At 38.8% G+C, this 25,401-nt stretch overlaps 1 protein-coding gene across 1 annotated transcript; it reads right to left on the bottom strand.

The window, feature by feature from the left end:
* Positions 1 to 18,415: 18,415 nt before the first annotated feature.
* Positions 18,416 to 23,117, bottom strand: DMRTA1 (DMRT like family A1). The gene is made up of 2 exons (XM_069472124.1): positions 22,457 to 23,117; positions 18,416 to 19,263 (listed from the first exon to the last, which is right to left on the bottom strand). Exons 1-2 carry the CDS (start codon positions 23,115 to 23,117, stop codon positions 18,416 to 18,418), a joined length of 1,509 nt encoding a protein of 502 aa, XP_069328225.1.
* Between the last annotated feature and the right edge of the window lie 2,284 nt (positions 23,118 to 25,401).

Raw genomic sequence — 25,401 nt, 5'->3', positions numbered from 1 at the left:
CATGAGTTGAGGAAAGATTTTTCTCACATTTGGCGCCTGGTAGAATTGAGGGGAGAGAGATCATGGATGGGGAAGTCTGGTTATTTGACCAACTGCTCTGAATGTTTTCATTTCTTTGTGGTCCCAGAAACTGTCTCATCCTCACACTTGAGGTCTGTTTTTGTTGCTGGAGAAGATCTCAGCATTGCATATTTGTTTTTGTTTTTTGTAGCAGGGGAGAGAAGCCAGTTTTCCTTTACACTGCCATTTTAGAACTGGAAGTCCTCTGATTACAATTTTCATAGAACTATACAATTCTGTTTACGGAAAAAGAAGATCGTAATTTTCCCTTTTGCTCTCCAGATTTTTGAAAGCAAAATCTCCTTCCAAGAGCCCCAGCAGTCATCGATGATATCAATCCTATATTCCTTTGAAGTGTAAGGTGTCAGTCAGGAAGTTAAATCTTATATGGCTCTATATTTGCAGAGAGGAAAGGAAAGGCATTTCAAACAAGTTCATGATATGGTTTTATGTTTTTGACATTAGCCCACCAGGTTTGCCTGTCATTCCCAATGTGTGTGAAAATGTTTTATCCAATTCTGACACTTCTCAAAGTGATTTTATCAGTAATGCCTCTGGAGGGCCAAATGAAACTTGTTCAGCTAGAACTAGAGGCAATGACAGTAGCAAGCCTCAGGCAATTCCTGCTCTTGAAATGTTAAAGGTCAATGTTAAAATTTATAACATATTGTTATCTAACATTAACACTTCCAGTGATATACTTTCAAAAAAATTTCCACTTTGATGTGTCTGAATCAAAGTTTGTTTCATGATCTGGGTTCTTAAATGTGTCCCTTCACAGCAAGCACAGAGTAGTCAATCTATTGAAATATTTATGCAGACACATCCACAGGTTATGAATTAGTTGGTTCTCCGGTTCTGAGCACAGATGATGTACTAGACTTTGGAGAAAATATTATTTTTGCTGTTACTCTAATTATAACTGATTTGGTAGTCTTTTCCTTACTTACTAACACTTAGAATCTTATAAATAAATCTGTCATGTAAAGGGCTATGATCACACATACCATTAAAGCTACGATGTATTTTTTTAATTAAAAACAAAGAAGTAGTATAGCGTATGCAATCCCTCAAAGTCTCATCTGTTCCACCATGGTGACTATGCTTAGGTTGGGCATAGCAATATTACATACAACAAGGAAAAGCTCCAGGCAAGGTGTCTACAGTCATAACCTTCTACATAGATTAAAAGGCTCAGAGCAGTACTACAGGGAAGACCTAGGCTCCCCAAAACCAACAGTGGTCTTCCAGAGAGGGAAGTAGCCCTGTTAGAAATAATTGGGGTGGTGGAGAGGACTCAGCCTCTGGTATAAGCCTATTCTTCTCTTGAATTAACTCAGACTTACTGAGCCAGCTGCCTGTTAAACTAGCAAAAGGTGAGACGAAATGCACCTCCATTGCCATGCAAGGCCATTTTCTCTCCTTCAAATGTCTTGTTGGATATAACAAAGCACTATACTGCCAATATTATATGAAGTGTGGACATCCAGGTCAAGGTTGAGCCTTTCTGTGGTGTCCACCTCCCTTCAGCCCACAGCCTGCCCTTCAGATAAGGATAACTTCTGTTCCACCCCCACAAGCCCTACTTTCAAAAAGGGCATTATACCTGCTCAGCACAATGCCCCAGACACAACAGCCATCTAATAGTTGCTTTCTATTGATTGTGATGAAAAAGTGATCACTTACACAAAGCTCAAAAGAAAATTATTTTGATGCTTTTCTTAGTTATCTTTCTTTTATTTTTTTGGCTTTTATAAACATTATTTATTTTGCTGGGTAAGTGAAAGATTAATTATTTAATTTTGCCATTCAAAGCATAGAATAAAGATGTGCAATTTTTTTACAAGGCCACAAGACCACAGCAAACACTTATGACCACGCACCTGACATAGTCCTGCTTACCCAAGCCATCTTTGTAGAAGGAAATAAATGTTCTTTCCTCAATCCTTTTAAATATTATTGGAATGATATTAATGCATAACAAAAGACTAGAAATGCAGGTGGTGGCACTCTCAGATATGCTAAAGATGGCACAGAAAAGAACAGTTTTCACCCTTGGCCACTCATTATTACCACCTGGAGACATTTAAACATTATTGATTTCTGGTGTCTAAGCCCTAAGATTTGTGACTTAATTGGTCTTAGGTGTGTCATGGTCATGGCGATCTTGAAAGTTCCCTTGGTGAGGCTAATGTACAATCACAGCTAAGGATCACTGATTTAGATTGATCTAGTGATTCTTTTTATTTTTTTATTTCAGCTTATTACAGGGGTACAAATGTTTAAGTTAAATATATTGCCTTTGGCCCACCTGAGGCAGAGCTTCAAGCATGTCCATCCCCCAGATAGTGTGCACTGCACCCATTAGATGTGTACCCATCCCCTCCACCTCCCTCCCATCTGCCAGACACCCAATGAATGTTATTACTGTATGTGCACTTAACTGTTGATCAGTTAACACCAATTTGATGGTGAATACATGTGGTGGTTGTTTTTTCTTTTTAATTCAGAGTACTATGGGAGTACAAACATTTTGGTTATATGAAATGTGTTTGCCTCGCTCAAGCCAGGGCTACAAGGATGTCTTTCCCTCATACAGTGCACCCCGTTTCCATTAGCTGTGGGTTTACCCTTCCACTCCCTCTACCCCTCACCTGACTGGCACTCAGTGAGTATTACTACCAAGTGAGCACCTTAGTGTTGATCAATTAGTACCAATTTGATGGTGCGTACATCTGGTTCATGTTTTTCCATCATTGTGATACCTCACTTCGAAGGATGGGCTCAATCTCTATCCAGGATAACATAAGAGTGCTAGTTCAACACTGTTTTTTGTAGTTGAGTAGTATTCCATGGTATACATATACCACATTTTATTAATCCACTCATGTATTGATGGGCATTTGGGTTGTTTCTACATCTTTGCAATTGTAAATTGTGCTGCTATAAACATTCGAGTGCAAATGTCTTTATTATAGAAAGTCTTTTTTTCGTTTGGGTAGATGCCTAGGAGTGGGATTGCTGGATCAAATGATATTTCTATTTTTAGCTCTTTGAGGTATCTCCAAATTACTTTCCATAAGGGTTGTACTAATTTACAGTCCCACCAGCAGCATAAGAGTGTTCCAATCTCTCCACATCTACGCCAGCATTTGTTATTTTGGGATTTTTTGATAGAGGCCATTCTCACTGGAGTTAGGTGATATCTCACTGTAGTTTTGATTTGCATTTCCCTAATGATTAGAGATGTTGAGCACTTTTTATATGTTTGCTGGCCATTATTCTGTCTTCTTTTGAAAAGTTTCTGTTCATGTCCTTTGTCCATTATTAATGGGGTTGTTTGATTTTTTTCTTGTGTATTTTCTTAAGTTCTATATAGATTCTTGTTATTAGTCCTGTATCGGATGTGTAGAAAGCAAATATTTTCTCCCATTCTGTAGGTTGTCTATTCACTCTAATGATAGTTTCCTTGGCTGTGCAGAAGCTTTTTAATTTGATCATGTCCCATTTGTTTATTTTTGTTGCTGCTATGATTGCTTTGGGGGTCTTGTTCATAAATTCTTTACCTAGACTGATGTCTGTAAGAGTCTACCCAACATTTTCTTCCAGAATTCTTAAGGTTTCATGCCTTAGGTTTAAGTCTGTTATCCACCGTGAGTTGATTTTTGTGAGAGGTGAAAGGTGTGGATCCTGTTTTGTCTTCTACATGTGGCTATCCAATTTTCCCAGCATCATTTATTGAATAAGGATTCTTTTCCCCAGTGTATGTTTCAGTTATCTTTCTGTTCATAAGATCACTCACGTTTGAAAGTTTGAAAAAAGTGCATCACATATGGATACCATTTGAAAAGGGGGCAGTGTAGCAAACACCAATGGAGTTACTTGGAGGAATATTTATATATTTACACATAATTGGAATAATAATGTATACTATCTCTTTTGCTTTTCCTTATGTTGGAAACTAGTAACTTTATGTAAATTAGTGGCTTAATGTGCTCAGGGAATTGATTCCCTATAAATGCAAATAATAATGTAGTCTTTACCTAATTCAATTTTTTAAGAAATAGAAGGGGGGAGTTACCTATTAAATGTGCTGAGGTGCTTTCCTTTTAGTTAAAGCAACTCTTGGTAACAACAAAACTGTATTTTGTCTCTTGACAGTAATTTGGTGTTTTATTATAGCTTGCCAATGTGATACAACAGTTGGGCATGCTGGCTCTGCTTTAGCACATTTATTACATTATACAGAAAGAAAACAGAATTTCCTCTGCAGGCAAACAGTTGTATCTGTGTGTTTTCTTCACTAAGATATTTGATTTGGACTTGTTTTAAAATATAATCTAAATATAATTTTACAATTTAGTGGGCAACTATTTTTATATGTAATATTTACATATAATATTACACACAAAAATATCTTCTGTCCTTCTCCAATTAAGCATTTATATATTATATAAAAATAATATTCACATATAATATTTAAAGATATATATTTGCCTACTGCATTATAAATCTACATTTATAATTATATATATAAATATGCATACACATGCACATATATGCATATACACATACACACAGACATATATAAATTTGTATATATACATGTGCATATATGCACACATATATAAATGTGCGTCTATAGTGTGTGTGTGTGTATATACATATACATATATATATAAAAGAAAGAGAAACAGCATGGAAAAATGTAAACTAGATATAAACTAATTTTATAGTTAGATTGATCCAGACTTAAGTCTAGGTTTTATATCACATACTGTTAGCACAACTTGGGAAAATTACTTAACTTTTCTTAGGCTATTTACTCATTTATAAATTGGGATAAGTATTCTCAAGATATTTGAGAGGATTAATGAAATGTAATGAAATGTCTAATATAAAGTGCTCAGCACAAGTAAGGATGGCATACACCTGAGGCACCAATCAATAAGGAAAGCTAACACGTCACCAGAATAAATTGAAAATATGGTACAAGTTAAATTGAGCTCCTGAAAAAGGTTCCTTGTGTAACTGGACATTTGTGGTATTTCAATTTGCACAGAAGTAGACAGCGCCCCCAAGTGGAAATTTCAAAAATCACGCTTTATAGAGTTGACCCATTCTTCTGAGCAAGTAAGTGTAAATAACATAGTACAACTATGAGAGCACAGCTAGGAAGAGACACAGCTGAAGTTGTTTCAGACCTGCAGCCGTCTCCGTCTATAAATATGAAGCACAAGGTTGTGTGGTGTAGTGCCATCTTCCAATAAAAAATGAGTTTATCATCTAAATTATAAATGTTTTAAAAATCATACGTTTCAGTTACAGAGCCTTAATGCTGCTCATTGTTAAATTGATTAATGAAGATATGTTATTGCTTTTAGGCTTTTCACTATGTTTTGTAATTCCTTGTATAAATTCTTCATTTCCAGAAGTTCTGTTTGATTTTTCTTTAATATTCCAATTTCTTTAGTGAAGTTTTCCTTTAAGTTCTGGATTTTTTGTGTGGTTTCTTTGTGTTGAGTATCCATTTTCTCATACATATCATTGAGTTTTCTTATAATCCATGTTTGAAATTCTTCTGTCATTTTGGTGTTCTGAATTTGGTTGATATCCATTGCTAGAGAGCTAGTGTTCCCCTTTGGGGGTGTGCTTTCACTTTGATTGTTCATGCTTTCAGAGTTCTTTCACTGATTCCTTCCCCTCTGGAGCAGCTGTTACTTCTTACCTTTAGATTTGCATTTACATAATGATAAGCCCAGTTTAGTCTCTCAGCCAGTAGGCGATGTTTGTGGGTGAGATTTGACCACACCCTGTGTGATGAGTCAGAAAATGCAGTAAAAGAGTGTGCAGTTGACCTCACTGTCACTAGGTGGTGCTTGCCAGGAGGGGCAGGCTGCAGTGTTGTTTTTGGGTCCTGTAACCAGCTCTCATTCCTCTGGAGAAGCACTCTAGTGCCTCAGTGGTGGGTAGGGCCCTGGGACTTCCATTTGTGTCCTTATTCTCCACTTCAGTGGGGGGAAGTGGGGGAGTGGGACTGGGTGGGGCTGGGTTGGGGGATCCTGCCACAATGCTATTAGCAGGGGTCAAAGGACTGTTTTCTGCTTCTGGGCAAAGCTGTCAGGGAAGGGCTGAAATGGCCCCATTCAGCCAAAAGTCTGTGTGTGGAGGTGGGGCAGTCTGAGATCTGCAGTCTAGAGCAACCCTCGCTCCTTTCTACTCTCCCCTATTCCGTGGTTTCTCCCCTGCCTCTGCCAGCAAGCAGGACCTCAAGCCAGCAGAGTTCCTCTGACTGTGATGCAAGCTGGGAGGTTCCCTACCCAAGATCACAGCCTGAGCTGGGAGCTCGGCCCTCCTGTGGGGGGGAGAGTTGCCCCTCAAGCACGCTGCAGCAGGACCCACTCTGATCTGCCCCTAAAGGCACACACACCTCAGTCCCCTCTTCTGCCACCCGCCCCCCACCCCCAACCGGCGATGGAGACCTGGGTGTACAGGATCTGGCCTGCAGGCCTTTCCCCTGGGACCTGGAGATCAATCTCTGACCCTGCCAGGGAGAAAAATGCTGGTCTCAAGTCACCCACAATGTGCCCAAGCTGGAGCAATGTCTCTGTTTCAGGGTTTGCGCTGCTCTGCTGGAGTCACCAGGCAAACAACACCAGGGAGGGCTGGGGAGTAGGGAGCTCACAGTCTGAGTACCCTTCAGTCCACTGCAGGGCCCCAAAAGGAAAGGTTCTGTTCCCTGTGGATGTCTCCAGGTGGTGGCTAAATTGTCTGTCTCAGCAGCCTCCGGTTGGGGAGGGGAAGGAGAGAATGAAGCAATATGGCGCCTGCCCATCAGCTCTGGTCTGTGGGGTGGGACGTGCCCCAAGGAAGCTGGAAGTCTGGTGCCCTGTCCACAAGAGGCTCACCGCTCACTGGCAGCAGCTGTCTCTGGGCTGGTGTCAGCAGGTCTCTCCAGCAGCTCAGGAGCCCACCAGCAGTCCGAGATGCAAGGGAGGGGAAATTTAACTGCTCCACCTACCCTTGTCTCTGGTCTCCAAGCCTCTCAGGGTTTAGACCCTGCCAGTGCCTTTGTTCTTCCACTTCTGCTCCAAAAGCTCTTCCCATGGAGTCTCCTGTAGGTTCAGGCACCCTTATTTCTGACCTTCATCCGATCTATGTTTGTCTGCCTGTTTGTTTTTTTCACTTTCATCTAAAATCTTTCCTTCTTGTAAAGACACTCTGGCTGCAAGTGTTTCCCATATGCCATCTTGCCTCCCCCCATTCAATAATTTTAAAGTCAAAGTTTGGTAAAAGTTAGTTTAAATTTGTTTCTAGTAGCTGAACCTACTCATAGTTTCCATCCCTACTTATCTAAAGATTTCTTATAAATTAGCATGAAATACATTATATTTTTCCTACATATATGAATAATATTTTTGCTTAATTTGTTAATGTGGAAAATTATATTGATAAATTTAATGATTTAAGCTATCTATGAATTCCTGAAATACATGGCTACAGTGTACTTTTAGATTTTTTGATACACACATGAATTTGATTTCCTCATTTCCTTTAAGATTTCTGTATAAAGAAATTTTCCCTTTCAGCACTTATCATGTTCTGGTATCAAGATATACCTCAGATGTCAAGTTTAACAAGTGTTCTCTCTTGTTCTTTGTTATTAAAGAGTTTGCATAACATAGAGATTATGTGTTTCTTGAATGTTTGGTAAACCTTGCCAGAAACTCTGTGGATCTGATATGTTCTCATGAGAATAAAGGGCTGCATTTTTTTTAACTACATATTCTATTTCTTTAATGGTGATTTCTCAACTCCACCAATTTTTAATTAATTTTTAGAAATGTTTACAATTAATGTAAATTTTCAAAAAAAATAGCGTTCATCATATTGACATGATGTAATTCTTCTCTAATGTCTCCTGTATCATTTGCAAAATTATTTATTTATGCCTTCTCTCTTTCTTTCTTAGTGAGCTTTTCTATAAAGATTTGTCTATTTATTAATCTTTTCATGGAACATAGGTTTTGCCTTTTTGATCTGCACTTTAGTTAGTTTTTTCTATCGTATTAATTCCTACTTCTACCTGTATAATCCTATTTCCTTTTCCTAAATTCATTTCATATGCTTTGCTAGCTTCTTAAGTTAAATTATTTGATTATTTTTTAAACTTTTTAAAATTAATTAATTTACTTAAAGCTACTAATTTTCTTCTCTCACCCTCTTAAGCTGCATTACGCTGTAGAATAATTTGTAGCTATCACTCACTTCTAAGTATTTTCACAATACTCAATGAAATTTTACTTTTTACTAATTATTTGAGGTTTTTTTTTTTCACTTTCTTAACATGTGTAAAGAGGAGGTAAGAGGAAGAAAGTTGATGACAATTTTTTCCTTAATTTTTTTTTTTTTAATTTCTAGTGTAACCCCATTGTGGCCAGAAAAATGGCCATTATAATAATCATTCTTTGAAATTTTTCAGACTACCTGAGTGGCATAAAAATGAACAATTTTACACTCTTTCCCATCACAGTAAATGGGAACACCATTCAACTAAGTTGTTTAGACTAAAACTTTGGAGGTACCTTTGGTCCCTTTCTTTCTTTTATAGCCCACATCCAATCCATAAGCAAATTCTATAATTTCTATGTACAATCTAACCACTACCTATCACCTCTAATTCCTTTTTCCAATTTCTTCTAAGCCACAATCATCTCTTATCTGGCTTATGCAATAACCTCCAAATTTGCTTTCAGGCTCCTTTCTTTGTTCCTTACAGTGGATTCCCCACAACACGACTAGAATTATCTTTTTAAAAATGTATGTCAAATGATGTTTTCCTGTGCCAAAGATCCCCTCGACTTTATATGTTATCCTGAATTTAATCCATGCATTATCTATGGGTTATGTCAATTTCAATTTTCTGGTTGTGACACTGTACTAAAATCAGGTAAGATGTTACCACTGGGGAAAACTGGATAAAGCGTATATTAGATGTTTCTATATCATTTGTCACAATGGCATGTGATTTTTAAATTATCCCATAATAAATATATTTTTAAAGAGAGTGAAATCAATAATAGGACATGTAATTAAAGACACAAACTAGGCATTTACTATTATTGGTTCCCCATATTTAACATATGCCCAAGCTTTGATTTAGAGGGAGAAAAAATATAATTTCATAAAGCTGTAAAATTGAAAAAAATTGACAACATACGAATTTTACAACATGTTGTATGCTCATTTGTGTTGTGTCAACTTGGCTAAGGCTAGAAACTAAATTTCCCAGAATTTCCTTCCCTGTGTGGTTCCAAGTTAGAGTCAGCCAAAAGAGGAACTCTACAAGATTTACAAGGCAGAAGGGAAGCAGAAGTCATTACAAGAGAAAGTATTACAGTAAAACACAATGACAGATTCAGATGTGCCCAGAAGGTCTTAACTTGTCCTCGATTTCCCCCACTCCATAATGAGCTTATATTCCTGATTGCTGCTTTTGATGACCAAGAGCAACCCCATTCCTGCCAGCAGGTGCTTGGCTGAGCACTCACAGAAGTAGTAGCTACATAGAGAAAACTGCTATCTACAGATGCCTCCATAAGTGTCCCTCTATTACGCCATTGTGGTGAGATCAACTGCAATGGTTTTTGGAGATTAAAATGTTGATGTGGATTTATTATGCATTAACTGCTCACTCACATCTTAATTATGTTCCCCAAGGTACTCTAAAAAAAATGGCACTCCCTTGATGAGGAAAGCGCCAACATCACTGGAGTCCTCAGTTGTGGCTCTTCTCTGTGCCTGGGATATCTGTGAAACTTCCTGCCAGTAAAATAGGCTCCCTGAATTCAAAGGGGATAATGAGATCCAGGAGTCATGAAATGAAAGTAGTGGCACTTATATGCTAGATATAAGATTGGGGATGAATTCTATTTAAAAAAAAAAAAAACTGAGCTGAAGCAGTAATCAGAATGATTTGACTTGCAGAGACCTTTGGCATTGACTAATGTATAATTGTGTTTCTAGGACTGAAATAGGTGGGCAGCTTGTCAAAGTCATACTTAATTTGTATAAGTGGAAAAGCAATAGGTTTGATGAAACTAAGTCTGTCTTGAATTACCACAAGAGAAAGTCATGGCCCCTCAACATATTTCTAGCCTTGAACCTGTTTATAGGCCCAGAGCCTCTTGTAGAAAATGAGGATAGGTCCTTCTAAGTAGAGACCCTGCTTTCAATACTTTACAATGTAAATATTCCTCCTACCTAAACCAATTTACCAGCTGACTATGCATTGAGGAAAGGAAAATAATCATATTTTTTCAGAGTTTATGGGACAAATAACTAATCCCTGGAAACCTAAATTGCCATGGTGGTCCACCAGGCTGGATAGAGCTTCAAGAGGAGACTAAGGTCTAATCATCAATGACATTTTGGTTCAGGTTCATCATAAAGTTAGACCAATGAGTTTCCAAAATTATCCTATGTTTATTTCCTCATTTCTTAAAAGGATAGTGTGAAGAGCCATACTCAACAACTTGTAGAATTCCCACACTGGACCCTGACCTATGGATTGAAGACTATGACAAGATGTGGCTGCTTCATTGGAGCAAATCAACAAAGCTTCTTTTTTTCTAGTTTTAGACGATTGATCTCATAAACATTTTTTTTCTCTATACTTGTTAGTAAGAACCACCAGCAGCAGTAACACAGTGTAATACCCCGTCTTAGGGCTGTATCAACTCTCCATCCCTCTGCTAAAATGTAGTCTACCAGGAAAGTGTTTGCTTCTCCACTCTACAGGACATCAAGCAGGCAAGCCTACCACATAGATGATATCATGCTTATTGAACCTGATAAACAGAAAGTGGCAAATACTCCCGATCTGTGGTCCTCAATCTCCACCCCCCCGCCCCCGCACCCTGCCCAAACAGCAGGAGGTGAGCGCGAGCGAGTGAGCTCAACCCCACCTGCACCCACAGCCGCTTCCCATCCCTTGCCTCACCGCCCCAGCCCCGCCTCCCTGTCAGATCAGCAGCGGCATCAGACCCTCACAGGAGTATGAACCCCACTGCAAACTGCGCATGCGCGGGATCCAGGATGTGCGCGCTCCCCACGAGAATCCAACGCCTGATCTGAGGCGGATCTGAAGCCGCATAGCCACCGCACATCCGTGGAAAAACTGCTCCCTGGTGTCAAAAAGGTTGGGACCGCTGAAGATATGTCAAAACATATGCATGCCTGGGCTGGAAGAATTGACCCCATAAAATTTCAGGGGTATGCCATATCTATGAAATTTCTAGGGATCAGTGGTCTGGTGCATAGTGAAATATCTCTTATCAGATGAAGAACATTTCTGCGCACAGCGTCTACTACCTCTTAGAGGTGGACATCTGTATTTTGGTTATAAGTACCTGATTTGGGCATCTTACTTCAACCCATTTACCAAATAAGCTGTCAGTTTTGAGTCAGGCCCAGATCAAAAGGAGGTTCTGCAACAGAACCAGACTGCCATTCAACCTGTCCTGCCACCTGGGCAACATAATCCAGCAGACTCATTAGAGCTTGAAGTGTCTATGGCATTTAGGAATCCTTAGGGAAACCTTTGGCAGACCCTTATAAGTAAATCACAGTGCACCCCTCTTGGACTTCGGAGAAAAGTTTTGCTTTCTCTGCAGAAAATTATTCTCCTTTTAAGAAACAGCTTCCCCTTCTTACAGTGTCCTAATAGAGTTCTAACACTCAGTATTGGCCATCAAATAACCATGTGACCTTATTCAGGTTCACAGGATGTTGTCTGACTCGCCGAGCCTTATGTAGCAGCACACCATAAAGTGGAAGCAATAGATGGGCTTTTCCCCAAAGGTTTTGAAGTCACAAATAAGTTGCATGAAAAGTGGCTTAAATGCCCATGGCTCCTATTCCTGCCACATTGTCTCCTCTCTCTTATGTAGAGTTGTCTATGACAACAGAATAAAAAAGAACAATCTGATGCTTCTTCACAATGGTTCTGAGCACTATTCTGGGACTATCTGAAGTAGGCAGCTGCACCACTACAGGTGTAGCCTTGAAGTATAGTGGTAAGGAAAATTTTTCCAATGGAAAGAACAGAGGTACATATCTAGAATGAGTCATAAGCAGTGGCTAACAGTGTGGCTGGATGGTCAGCAGCTTGGAAGAAATATGATTGGAAAATCAGTAACAAGGTCTGGAGAAAAGGTCTGTGGAAAGAGCTCTCTCCAGATAGGCACAAAATACAAAATATGAAGATATTTTTGTACTATATAAATTCTCACCAAAGAGCAACCTCCAAATAAGAGTATCTTAATAATCGTATGCACTAGGTAACCCATTCCTTTATTTCTGTAATTGCCCAATTGGCTTATGAAGAGAATGATCATGGAAGCAGAGATGGAGCTTATGCATGGCCTCAGTAACATGGACTTCCATTCACCAAAGCCAATTTGTCAAAAGTCACTGCTTAATACTCAAACTGCCAAGAGCAAAAATCAACACTGAGTTCCTGAAATAGCACCATTCCCTGGAGGAACCAGCCAGCCACCCAGTGACGGGTTGATTACATTGGATCACTTCCATCATTGGTGGAACATCTCTTTGTTCTCACTGGAAAAAAAAAAAAAAAACACTTATGCTGGATATGATTTTACCTTTCCCACTCTTAATGTTTCTGCTAAAACCACCACTATCTGGGGCTTACAGAATGGCTTATTCACCTTTATAGTAATCCATACAACATTACCTCTGACAAAGAAACTCATTTTGTAGCATATGAAGTACAATATTGGACTCATGCTCATGGTATTCACTGGTGTCATCATGTTCTCCTCATCCTGAAACAGCTGGCCTAATAAAATTATGGAATGGCCTTTGGAGAACTCAGTTATGGCACCAGCTGGTGAAAGCACTTTATGGGGCCAGAATAATGTTTTTCTGGATGGAAGATAGGCTTTGAATCAGTAATAAATATGTGGTGATGTTTCTCCTATACCCAGGATTCATGAGTCTGGGAATCACAGGTAGATACAGGAATGACTCCTTTCATATTAATCCTTACGATTTGCTGATAAATATTTTTGTTTTCTTTCTCTAAAATTTGTGGCTTTTTTTGGTTTAGAGGTCTTACTTCCCAAAGGAGAAATGATTCCATAAGAGCATACATTGTACTGGAACCTGGAACTACTATTGGCTATTTTGAGCACCTCAAGTCACTGAAACCACAGGAAAGAGGTAGGTGGTAGAATCTCCAGTATGCAGGAGAGCCCCTAGAGTGTCATTTCGTCTCTCAATATTTCATGGTAAAAGTTAGTGGAAAACCACATCAATCTACTAGAGGCAGGACTGTCAATGGCACAGACTCTTCAGGAATGAGGATTTGGGTTGCTCTACCCAGTAAGGAACCACAATTAACCAAGAGACTTTCTGGGAGCAAAGAAAACATGAAATGGGTAGTAGAAGAAGGAAGTTATAAATACCATCTCTGATCCCATGACAAGTTATGGTCCCATGACCAAACATGACAGCACTAGTAAATAGAAACATTTATTTCTTCCTTGCTTTAAAGTAAGTATATATATATTTGTGTGTATGTGTGTGTGTGTGTGTGTGTGTGTGTGTTTCCCCTTTTCCCAATTCCCTACTATAACAGAACTGTTCTTATAGTGGTTACCTGTATCTCAGGATTAAATTTATATGATATTCAAAGGACAATTTGACTAGGTAAAAGAGGAATGAGCAAAACCCAACATAGATAAATCACTTTGTGGGTCCTCTTTTGGGGAGAGGGTTAGCATGTTTTTATTATACAGAGGATTATTGATGCAACAATCTTAGGTAAAAGAATGACTTTGTTTTTGCACATATTCCAAAATAAATATGATTAATAAAAGTGAGTACGAAAGCCACGCTGGCAAGGAGTACCTGTACTGGACCACACTAAGTCAGTTTGGCTGACTAGGAACTATTAATACATTTCCCAAAATTCCCCTTCCTGTATTTTTTCAGAGTGAGAGTTGGCCCAAACAGGAATTATGGTGAGATTTGTAAGGTAGAAACGAGACAGAAGTCATCAAAATCAGATACCCAGTGATTTCCGGGCTGTCCTCACTTTTTCTTACTCCACGTCCCACTTTTCTTCGTGCCTGCAGACCCCACTGACCCACAGTGGTGCAGACCCACTACCAGGTGTTTACTCGCACCCCCACAGAGCTAGTAGCCACACAGACACTAGCTTCTCACAGACCCCTTGGGAATATTTGAGTGACTGGGCATGCTGGACTTCACAGCTTTTCTGCAAGTTCCCACTTGTCCACCCACACCAGTGCTTCCGGCTGATTAGTTAGTGTCTCTTTCCCTGATCTGCAATTTCCCTCTTCCAGACTTTCATTTCTCAGCTCCTCCTTTACTTGTGTTAGTTCAAATTTCTATAACTCCCTTATTTCCATATACACTGACAGGGACTCTGTTTACTGACTGAATTCTGATTGGTAAATGTAGCATGAACAAAACTATGGTTTTGCTGTTCATTTTCTTCAGAGAGCCCTTGAAAGAATCCAAGTAACATATACAATAATGTTATGAAAGGGTGGCTCACCTATGAAATGAACAAACAGGAAGTCTGTACCTAAGCCTGCATGTTCCTCTGGTGATGGCAGCTCCTGGGTTCCACGTCCATTAACTGGATTAAATGCAATTATAATGCTCCGTGTTGAAGGATTGCCACCAGGGGGCAAAGATATTTTAATACAAAGTACTAACAGTGAGAGTTATTTATTTACCATTCAGTATATAAGCATTGCTGTATCCAGCAGTTTATGTAAGCTATCTTTTATCTCTATGAATCTCACAAGTTAGTTATTATTATCCTGTTTTTCTGAGAAGAAACCAACGTCCAGAGAATTTAAGTAACCTGCCCAAGTCATACAGCTGGTAAGTCCATGTTGGGTCTCCTGAAGTCCAAAGCAAGTGCTCTTTCCAGGAATATATATTGGTATGTAGTTGATATCCTTCTTCTATGCTCTCTTTGAGCCCTCTTCTTTTTCCTCATGCATATATATTTCACATGAACCTCGACCAGTCTGAATCTCTTGTAAATCATGCACTGTGTTCTCTCTTTTCCATTTCTGCTTACTCCCAGGAGGCTATCACATTAAAAAAATTCTGATGAGCAAAGCTGTACTGTGTTTTATTGACGAATAATGGTAGTGTATTTTCATTCACATGGTCTTAGAATTGAAATTCATTCATTCATTTATTTAAGAAATATTTATCATGATTCCAATTAGCTACTAAACTATTCAGTATTAATACTGAGGAAGTAATGAAAAATTCCATCAATTGTGTCTCTGATTGATATTTTCTACCTGGTATTTTCAATGAGTACAGGATACATTATCATACAAGGCAGCCCATTTCACTCTTGGACAGTTGTTAACTGTGAAAAAAATCATTCTTTATGTTCTTTTGAATTCTCTCTCCATAAAATTTCTATCTTCTATGCCCTCTACATGATACAGAATAAACCTAATTCATTTTTGTCATGTGGTAGCTCTCAAAATGTTTACCCCTCTTCCTACCCACCCCTAATTAATGGCTTAGGAGTTCGGGCTTCAAGCAGCACCCAGGGGCATAAATGTCAAGATTACAAAGACCTCACTGATATACCAACATTGTCAAATAGTTGGTTGCTTTTATACACATGACAATAAAGATTGTGAACAATTTGAGGCGAGATCTTTTAATCTTTTTATCCCTTGTATCTAGCACAGTGCATGGCACAAAGTAGATGTTTAATAAACAGATGTTGGATGACTGAATTCCTAAGCTAATTCTTTCTTTTCTGTCTTTTATTTAATTCTGTCAGTGGAAACCTATTATTTGAGCACCCACTATGTGTCAGACACCCACTGTACAAAGCTGAGAATGGACAAAATAGACATGAATCCTTCCTCAGACCTTATCATCTGGAATTGCTGAAGTCAGTACAGTAATTCCACTCCGGATGACCCATACTGTTAATCTTGGAGATGGACAACACTACTGCTGAGCCTCAGTTTCCTCACACACTACTTAGTGGTTGGACAAATGACCTATAAAATTATTTAATAAGTCCTTAAATTATTATAACGGGTATGGAATGTATAAGGCATCATGTAAATTAAGTTTTAAGATCATAAAATTATTTTCAATAATTTGAATACTGCCCAAATGGATGTTCTTTCCAGTTCAAAAGTAGTTCAGTTTCTCAAACAGATACATGCATATCATTATATAAACCACATAAATAATCTAACAGCTCTAAGATTCTTGTCTTAAACCAGATCTCTATTGTATAATGTAACTTCCTTTAGAGCACAATATTTTACCCTCGGTATCCTCTATGGGATCTAACACTTTTCAGAAGAATAGCATTCAGTAAACAGATTAATGCAATAGAAACAACTTAGGAATCACCAAGGATTTTAACCTGAATAGCATTTAGGAGATGCAAGAACCCCATGAAATTGTATGCAAAACTGTGTATCTGTAGGCCATTTTGTAGAGTTCTTCAGTTTTATCAGAGTCTCAAAGAGATCTATTATATAAAATGGTTTCTTACTGAGTATATGTTAATTGAATATCAACTACTTGCCAGGCATTGTACTATTTAGGTTTAGAATCTAAAACGTTTTTGTAATAAATGAATACTGAGTGCATCAAAATTTTACAAGATCTGGTTTCTCACATCCACGCCTTTAAAATTAATCCATAATCTACTAAACATGTTTACATCCTAAATCAACATCAATTACTCTACAGTAATTTAATATGACATTTTCTGGTAAAATATGCTTTGGAAATATATTTTTAATGGCTTCATAGAAAAGCCTTCATGATAATAGAACCAATATGGCTTTAGTGTATGTCTACATAGATACTTATATATGTGCATATATATACACAGAAGTACACATATATAATTAAAGAAATCCTTCTAAAAGTAATAGTAATTAAAGAAATATTTAGTGAGTCATGCTGCTCAAGTTGTTTAAACCACCTCTAATTTGTCAACTGTCTTTTACCACAGCTGGGTTTCCATTTATTCCTAACAATAACAATGAAGCAACTGTCCTTCAAAAAAATGATGGCATATAAAGAAAATTTCATAAACTTGTTTGTAAGCAGTTTCCTCAGGGACTTTCCACTGACTGAAATAAATAGCTTTCAAATGTTCCAGATGGAAAACACAAGGTATTTTTAAAATCTCAAGGATACCTCTAAAATTTAATGGCAATTTTTCCCCTTTAGAAATCTTGTACCTCTCCTCAATGCATTCAGCATTATCTGTCTATATTCAGTCACTATTTATGTGAGCAGCTATTTTAGTTTTCTGAATACAATTATTTTTACCTTTGAGAATGGCTGCCATATTCCTGTCCCAAACATATATGGATAGGGATATTTCCCCAGGTACAGGGGAAAGCACACTTAAAGATTAAAATTTTCATCTACAGTATATGTGCACTTTGCAACATGAAAATTTTAATGTAGCATGATCCAAAGTGATTATTTCAAAAAACGGTTAGCTTATACTATTAGGAAACATTGCATTTCTAATTCATGTACTCTGCCGAACTGAGTTGCAATTAGTGATAGTAACCAGAAGAGGGCGAAGTTTCATTTCCTAAGATTTACTTTCCAGGCCTTTGTGTAAATCACATTATCTTTAAAGAGAAATGTTATTTAATGACACTTGTTTTCAAAAATGGCAGGTAAGAATGAAAAATAAGACATTCATAAAAAATAAAAACTTAAAAATTCTCAAAAGTCTCACTTATTACTCATCACGTATCTTTAAATAAAATTTGAATTAACTTTTCTGTGAACAAGGAACAAAATGGAAGAAAAAGTTTTAAAATAGTAATACCTAGAATTACCTAAATTTTTCAATTCTTACTTTTGGTTCATTTTGCTTTACGCTCACAGATATATTTTATAACAATAAACCCCACTTTTCAATAAAATAAAAACAAGTATACTTTCAAAATAGGAATTTTTAAAATGGTAAGTTAGAGAAAAAAATTCATTCAAGTAAAAATATTTCCTGAAGTAGCTTTATTCAAGGCACGTATTATACAATGTTCAAATGCTTCTTTCACTTAATAATTGCTAAAGAAGGATCTTGAGATCTAAAGTCTATTATATTGCTTCTAAAAAAATAGCATTTTCAAGTCCTGGTAATCCACTTACATACATATTGAAGTACATTAATAGATGTGTGTATGCGTGTGTGTGTGTGTGTGTGTGTGTGTGTGTTGCATGCTTACAGAAATACTCCAGAAAGGGAAAATGGGCAGATATATTACAGATTGTCCTGATTCAGTCTGGAATACAGTCTACCACCAGTTACTGCATCTTTACTAGGAAGGTAGGAAGAATCCCTAATCATCCCTGAGAAGGCATAGTCCAAAGCTGGCCGAAAAGGCAAGGCAGGTACCAACCCAGGCGTTAGGTAGGGTGACATAAAACCAGATAGCCCTCTTCTTGGAGAAGAATATGCCAGCCGTAATGGACTGATACCTAGTCTAGGATTTAAGCTGTAGAGACTTGAATCACCTCCATAAGAAGCAGAAGTGGTCTGAAGAGGAGAGAAAGCTGATTTACTACCTAGAGTTCCAAAACTAATTCCAGCTAAACTAAAATTTGAAGCTCTCTGAAAGGCTGTATTTTCCAGTTCCCCTGAGTTTGCCAGATTCCTGGTATCTGGCTTGTGTTCTTTCCCATTTAAAATCTGTTCAATGGCTTGGACCACATCCCCTTTGCAGAACTGTAGAATGCCTTCTAGCCGGCTGCGCCTGTAACTTGGAAAAATCTTAGTAAGGATATCTAGAGGATCTCTTGGTCTTGAGGACACTGTGGGAAGGCTGGTTCTGGTAGCAGTAAAGTCTTTGCCACACTCACTTTCATTTCCTGATTCCAGATCAGAGGATGATAAGGACCTGGGACTCTCTTCACCTCCTGATTGCTCCCCAGGGTAAGGAGATAGGATGCTATCCTGCTTCTTTGAATATTCTGAAATAGATGACTTGATGCTTTGTTTCCCAATGACACCATTGGACCTAGGAGATGATCCCAGGGAAGGTTGATGGGATTTGGAGATCAGTTCTTCTTGTCCACTCTGGCATGACTCACATATCCTCTCTTTTTGTCCTGGAGAAGAGAGGGGAAAAAAAGAATCAAATATAGGGAAAATTTCCTAGAACATGGTACTACTCATGTGAAAATAATGCTGGATAAAATAGTTCTTTCACTCATAATATAATAGTAATATTTATACTCTCTAAGACATTTTAATGAATAACTCAAATTTAAAAGATAATTCAGAAATGCAGGTACTAGAATAGTGGGAAAATGCTATATCTTATATCATTTCAGAATCACAAAGATATACAATATACAAATGCAGTTGCATTTAGGAATTAGAAGATGAGAGTCAATTGTTACCCAAATGTGTTAACATTAAGAAACACCAATATGGCACACTGTTTGCCCTATGTTGGCAGTTTGGGATCTTCCTAAATGTCACCCAAGTTTTTGTTATCTAAGTGATATTTTTTCACAATGACACTATTAAAAAGAACTCAATAAAATGGTTAGGTTTAGATAATCTAAAAAAAGAATAATCTTAGTCTGAAATGAATATTCTATTTAATTGCTAATGCCAAATTTCAACAATTGGTTTTTTATGCTCACATATCAAGTTTCAATTAAGTTACCTGAATAATGTTACAAAAGACCAAAATTGTTAATTTCATTTCAAATTTAAACCAGTAATGACTACTGCTGTATCGATCTCAAATCATACTAGAGTTTGCATAATTTTTTTTATGTGAGAGATTATATTTATATAGACTTGGTATTTTTTCATAATCCTTCACGAAGGATGCACTTTCTTTTACAGCCCCTAAGAAATATCAAGAAAAGATTTTAAAACAAAATTGTTTCTGAAAGAAAATTATAAACGCCACTATTACAATCTGTATGGACCTATTAGGCATTTGCTTCAAATCATACCCGTCCTCCAATATTAAGGGCATTTTCTAAAAATATTTTTACATGAAGATCTGGTTTTACTATCCCAACACATTGAGCATATTAATGAAACAAAAATATTTTAATATTCTTTTGCCAGGCTAACACCAGGAAAATAAAAACAAGGCACATATTCACTAAATAACTTTTACTTTGGTTTACATTTCCTCTTACCGTATAGATATATTTTATATATCTAGAGGTAAGGGTAAATTGTTAAGTGGGGGTATTCTGTCCAACTTTTTTTGGACAAATACTGCCTAAAGCAGTGATTTTCACCATGATTTGCAGTACTCTCATGTTCCCTCCGGTTTTCTTAAGAACCAGTCCTAACTTCTAAAGACATATCTATAGTTTATTTTAAAATTAATGTATGTACAATTTAGCACTTTGAGGGTCAAAATGTCACTATATCAAGTATATGTTGAAAGAAAGGATGCTGCTACTGTAAAATTATAGACTCTATAGTATTTTCAACTTTAAACAATACAATAAAACTTTCCTAATGAAATGTGCCAAGTGGAGATAGATTGCCACTGGTCTTCCATTACATTTTACTTAAAAATATGATTCACTAAGAATGCCCCCTGGACATGTAAAGTATGGAAATTTCATCTCTATAGCAATTTATACATAGAATAATTTCTTGTTATATTGCACCCACAGTACAACACATGTAGTGAAATACCAATTGCATAAGGTATCAGAAAATAAGGTGTCTTTAAAATACTGTGATATACCATTTATATCCTCTCTGTCCTCTCTACTTCGATAGCTTGTTTTACTTCTTCTATTGCATTTATCATTGTATATTATGCCTTGTATTGTAGTTTTTGGATACGTGTAGTCTGTCTTATTTTGAATATAAGGTCATTTTATGTAGGAATATCTTATGCACTTCTGAATCACTGTTAGTCTTTGTCTAATGAATGAGTAAACAGACTATCTTACTACAGTTCATTGCTATTGTGTAAAAGGAGGCAGTCAATTTAGAAAGCCACTGAAGTAGCCTTTCAAAAATTGGTTTGCTTTTTATAGAGCGTTATCTGAGATAAATAAAATAAAATAAAATAATTAGCCCTATAAAACAGAACACTTTAGTAACAAAAAAACCCACAAAAATCAATGTTTTGCAGGGAGCTGTCAGTCAGATTTTATTATTGGTGTAGTTTAAGGAATTCTAAGTTTTACTTCCCTTTTATAGCAGTTTTACTTAAAACTTTACTCTTCAGCACTCCTCGATCTTTCATGAGAAACTTTTAAAGTCTATTTCATCTACTTAAATAAACTAGAACGTGTGCAAAAAGTTGGCATAGGCAAGCACAAAATTATATGTACTTCATTTCAATACAAAGAATAGTCTTTTTTGAAAAGTACATCTGTAGTGTTAAGCTGCAATTTTCACAATTCAAGGAATGTTTCTATAGTAATTAATAATTTACTGTATCATTGTCATATAATTTCACCTAGTACAACCTGGCTTGGACTTATACAAAAATATTGAAATGACATTTTCACTGCTAGAAGGCCCTGAGGAAGACTATGAAATTCACTAAAATACAGTAGGATTTACATTGATAGGAAAAGTTAATTTGAGATAGTTTTTTACATAGCCAATTGCTTTGCAGTCAATAATTAAGAGAAAAACTAAAACTCCTTGGAAAAGAAATATCCAATATTGAACTCTGAAATTCTCATCAATGGTATTACAAAATAAATTTTACAAAAAGATTTATAGGGAAAGTTGGAGGGGGAAATATGCTTTGGTAGACTTCACTCTCTTCCCTAACTTGTAGCTGGCGCCAAAGGTTTGCCCCAAAGGTAAAGAGCTGCATCCCCAACCGTCAGTGAGTTTCTAGGCAAGATCAGATTAACTCTGGTTTTAGAGCTGAAAACAGCACAGAGCTCAAAACAGAGCACCTTCACTAAGTTTCTCGCTCATGCCCGTTTGAAGTTCTACACACACAAAGTTAAATCAACTTGCGTGCAAATAACTCCATGCTTCAGGCGAGATGCTCATTTGTGATCACCCATGCTTTACTTTTACGTTATCTTATCCTATCCCCTAAGGGAACACTGAGCCCTTCCAAAGTGAAGGTGATGGGTCTCTGACACCCTCATTAGCGTCCATGTTACAGAACAGTCTCCCAGAACTTAAATAAGTGCTTCTTTAAAAATAAAAATAAATTAAAAAAAAAAAAAAAAAAAAACTTTTCCCGCCCGCCTCGAGGGTGCGGCTGCTTGTTTCAAAATGTTTCTCTTCAGAACAACCATTTTCTTGTGCAAAGAGCAAAATGAAGGATCAACTCACCTTGTTTTGCCCCAGGATACTCTTGCGGGAAAACCTCGAAAGCGGGGGTCGCCAGACCACAAGCTTGACGCAACGCACACCGTCCCAGCGCAGCCACCGTCGCAGTGCCGCCGGTGGCCTGGGGATTTTCAGTTCTGCCGCAGCCTCCGGAGGCTGGAGCCCCGGGCCCAGGGGGTCCAGGACACAGGAGCCTCTGCAGCCCCCGGGCTTCGCTCTCCTCCTGCGCCTGCTGCCTGCGCAGCGCCACCTGGGCGGCCATGACGCGCTGGCGCTCGGCGATCAGCGTGCACTTCGCACACGCGCAGTCCCGCCAGCGGCAGAAGCGCTTGTGGCCCTTGAGCGCCGACACCACGCCGTGGTTGCGACAGCGGGCACACTTGGGCGTCCGCGGGTAGCCGCAGCCCACCGCGCCCACGCCCCTGTCCAGCCCGGGAGCCGGCGGGCAGCCTCCGCCGCCGGACGTTGCGGCAGCGGCAGCGGCGGCGGCTGCCGCTCTCAGAAAGAGGCTGGGCGGCCGCAGGAACGCTGGAGGAATGGACATCCCCGAAGGTACCGGCAACGCCGGGGACGGGGCCGCAGGGGCTGCAGCCAACAGCCCGGGGGCCAGGTGGGGTCGGCCGCTACCGCTGCGGTCCCTGCTGACACTCGGTGACTGCTCCATTCCCGAGAAGTTTCTGGCGAGGGGTAGCAACTAGAAAGTGCGCTGTCCTCAGCTAACCCTGCGGGTCTGCGGAGGGGTAGGGGGGCGGTGAGGGCGGGCTGTGGTCCCGCTGCGCCCCCCACCCACACACCGACAAAAGTTTTACACCCTTCCCGCCCAGAGTTGGGACGACCGCGAACAGGAGACGCTAAAAGCCGCAGCTGCCCGGTGAGCCTCTTAGAGTCCCGAAGCGCTACGTTAATGCCCCTAAGCTCTGCGCGGCTTCTGAGCCCCAGAAGGCGCGGCGGGAGAGGCCACCCCGCCCACCCAGTGTCTCGGCCAAGCGCTGAAGCCGACGGAGGGCCGGGGGCGGAGAGTGGGGGCCTTCGGGGAGGAGGGCGGTGGGAGACGCCAGACACCGTCCTGAGGGGCTGCAAAGATGCATCTCTCCCCCCAAAGATGCCCTTTTCTCCCATTTGCTTCCTCATGACTTCCTCAACTATAACTTTATGAAATAGTCGTCGAAGCCTCTCTCTCTTACGGCCCCTCTTAAATGAAGCAAGATTTGAAGTTCTCCTTTCCCCAGTTCTATGCTTCTCCTAAGCAAGTTTGAAGATTTACATGTTGAGCTCTCCCTGTCCTTTGGTTTCCCACATGAAGTCTTCATCACCACAGTATGGCAGGCTACAAATTTGTTACCCACAGGAAAGATGCCTTATTTTAAATGGGTTTTAGGAATGCAACAAAACAATGGATAAATTATTAAGGGATAAATCATTGAGTCACAGTCAGATTTTTCTCTCGTGCATTCTCTTTATACATACAAATTTGGATTGTGTGTATTATATTTTGAAATGGTGCTGCTTGAAGAAGTCGTTGTGAGTATCTTCTCTGGAACTACTTATAGGCAGCAATTGTGTTAAAGCTGTTTCCAGAATACTTCACATGTCTATTGTGAAGTATTGGGAACGGTCGTTTAGATCAGCGATCCCCAACCTTTTTGGTACCAGGGACTGGTGTCATGGAAGACAATTTTTCCAGGCATGGAGGGGTTGGGGGCGGGAAGGCGGAGCTCAGGTGGTAATGCAAGCGATGGGGAGCAGCTGTAAATACAGATGAACCTTCACTCACTTGCCTGCAGCTCACCTCCTGCTGTGCATCCCCTCCCTTACTAGTTTCATGGAAGATAATTTTTCCACGGGTGGCAGGGCAGGGAGGGAGATGGGGAGTGGTGGGCAGCGGAGGTCTGCGCCCAGTCCCTAACAGGCTGCAGACCAGTACCAGTATGTGGTCCGGGGGTTGGAGACCTCAGGTTTAGATCATTCTTTAAATATGCTGTCATAAAATATGTTCTAGAAATATGTATTTAATGCCCCTAATTGTAAGAAAAGATCATAAGGCTTTTAAACCAAAAGAGCATCTGAAACAGAAAATTCATGGAATTTATTCTTCATGGAAAAGTGAGTCAGCACTCTGTCAGCTCTTCAAGATAATATCCAACTGCCTTGACAAGCAATTCATATTCTAGCCCAAAGATGGCTAGTGGTATTTTTACCACTCCACCTATTCACTTTCAGAGCAGACATTGCTACTTTATCGGGACTTTCTCCTGCCTGGCCATCTACACCATCACCACCACCATCAAATTCCCATACAGACATCCTATCATAGAGGCTTTCTACCTTTCCCAAGTATTGGAACAACCCAGAGGACTTTTAAAAATATAGATACTCCAATCTAGGTATATATTCTAATTCATTTGGTCTGAGTCTTAAACTCTCAAAGTGATGACTACGTACAACCAAGGTTTAGAACTACCACCTTAGGAACTTCTAACCTCTGTGGATTCTAACCCAAACTTTCTCACCTCTTTATCTTTGCTCAAGTCACTCCTGCCTAAAATCTAGTGACTTTGTAACTGGAACTCAAATTCATCATATAACAGATGAGTTTTTAGTTCTACATGATCATTAAAGTACAATGAATTACCTAGTAGAAAAGCAATCCCCTCTTCTGTTCTTTTTAAAGATCTTCTAGTTACTCAAAGAGAAATAAATGTTCATCTTGGTGCAAGTATATTTTTAAAATTTTTCTAAGATCTGTTAATTATGCTTTCCAACAATAATAACAACAAAGAGGCCCAGCAAGTAAAGTGTTTACCTAGAATTTAGCAGTATTTTTCTGTTTTTATTTGATTTTTAAAGTACTCTTACAATTATGGCAAGTAATATTGGTTTCCATCCAAGGAAGTGAAAATATTTTTAAGTAAATGTATTTAAATAAAATGTTTATTGTTTTTAGTAAT

This window comes from Eulemur rufifrons, chromosome 7 (genome assembly GCF_041146395.1).
Source record: "Eulemur rufifrons isolate Redbay chromosome 7, OSU_ERuf_1, whole genome shotgun sequence".
Taxonomy (NCBI): Eukaryota; Metazoa; Chordata; class Mammalia; order Primates; family Lemuridae; genus Eulemur; species Eulemur rufifrons.
Note: the sequence above shows the minus strand (reverse complement) of the source record. Positions and strands in the feature narration are given on the sequence as shown.

What these genes read in the sequence shown, in the direction of transcription:
- DMRTA1 (XM_069472124.1), bottom strand. Translation starts at nt 23,117, where the DNA reads ATGGAGCAGTCACCGAGTGTCAGCAGGGACCGCAGCGGTAGCGGCCGA. An exon ending in GTATCCTGGGGCAAAACAAG is followed by an intron (nt 19,264 to 22,456) that starts GTGAGTTGATCC and finishes TCTCTTCTCCAG; the next exon opens with GACAAAAAGAGAGGATATGT.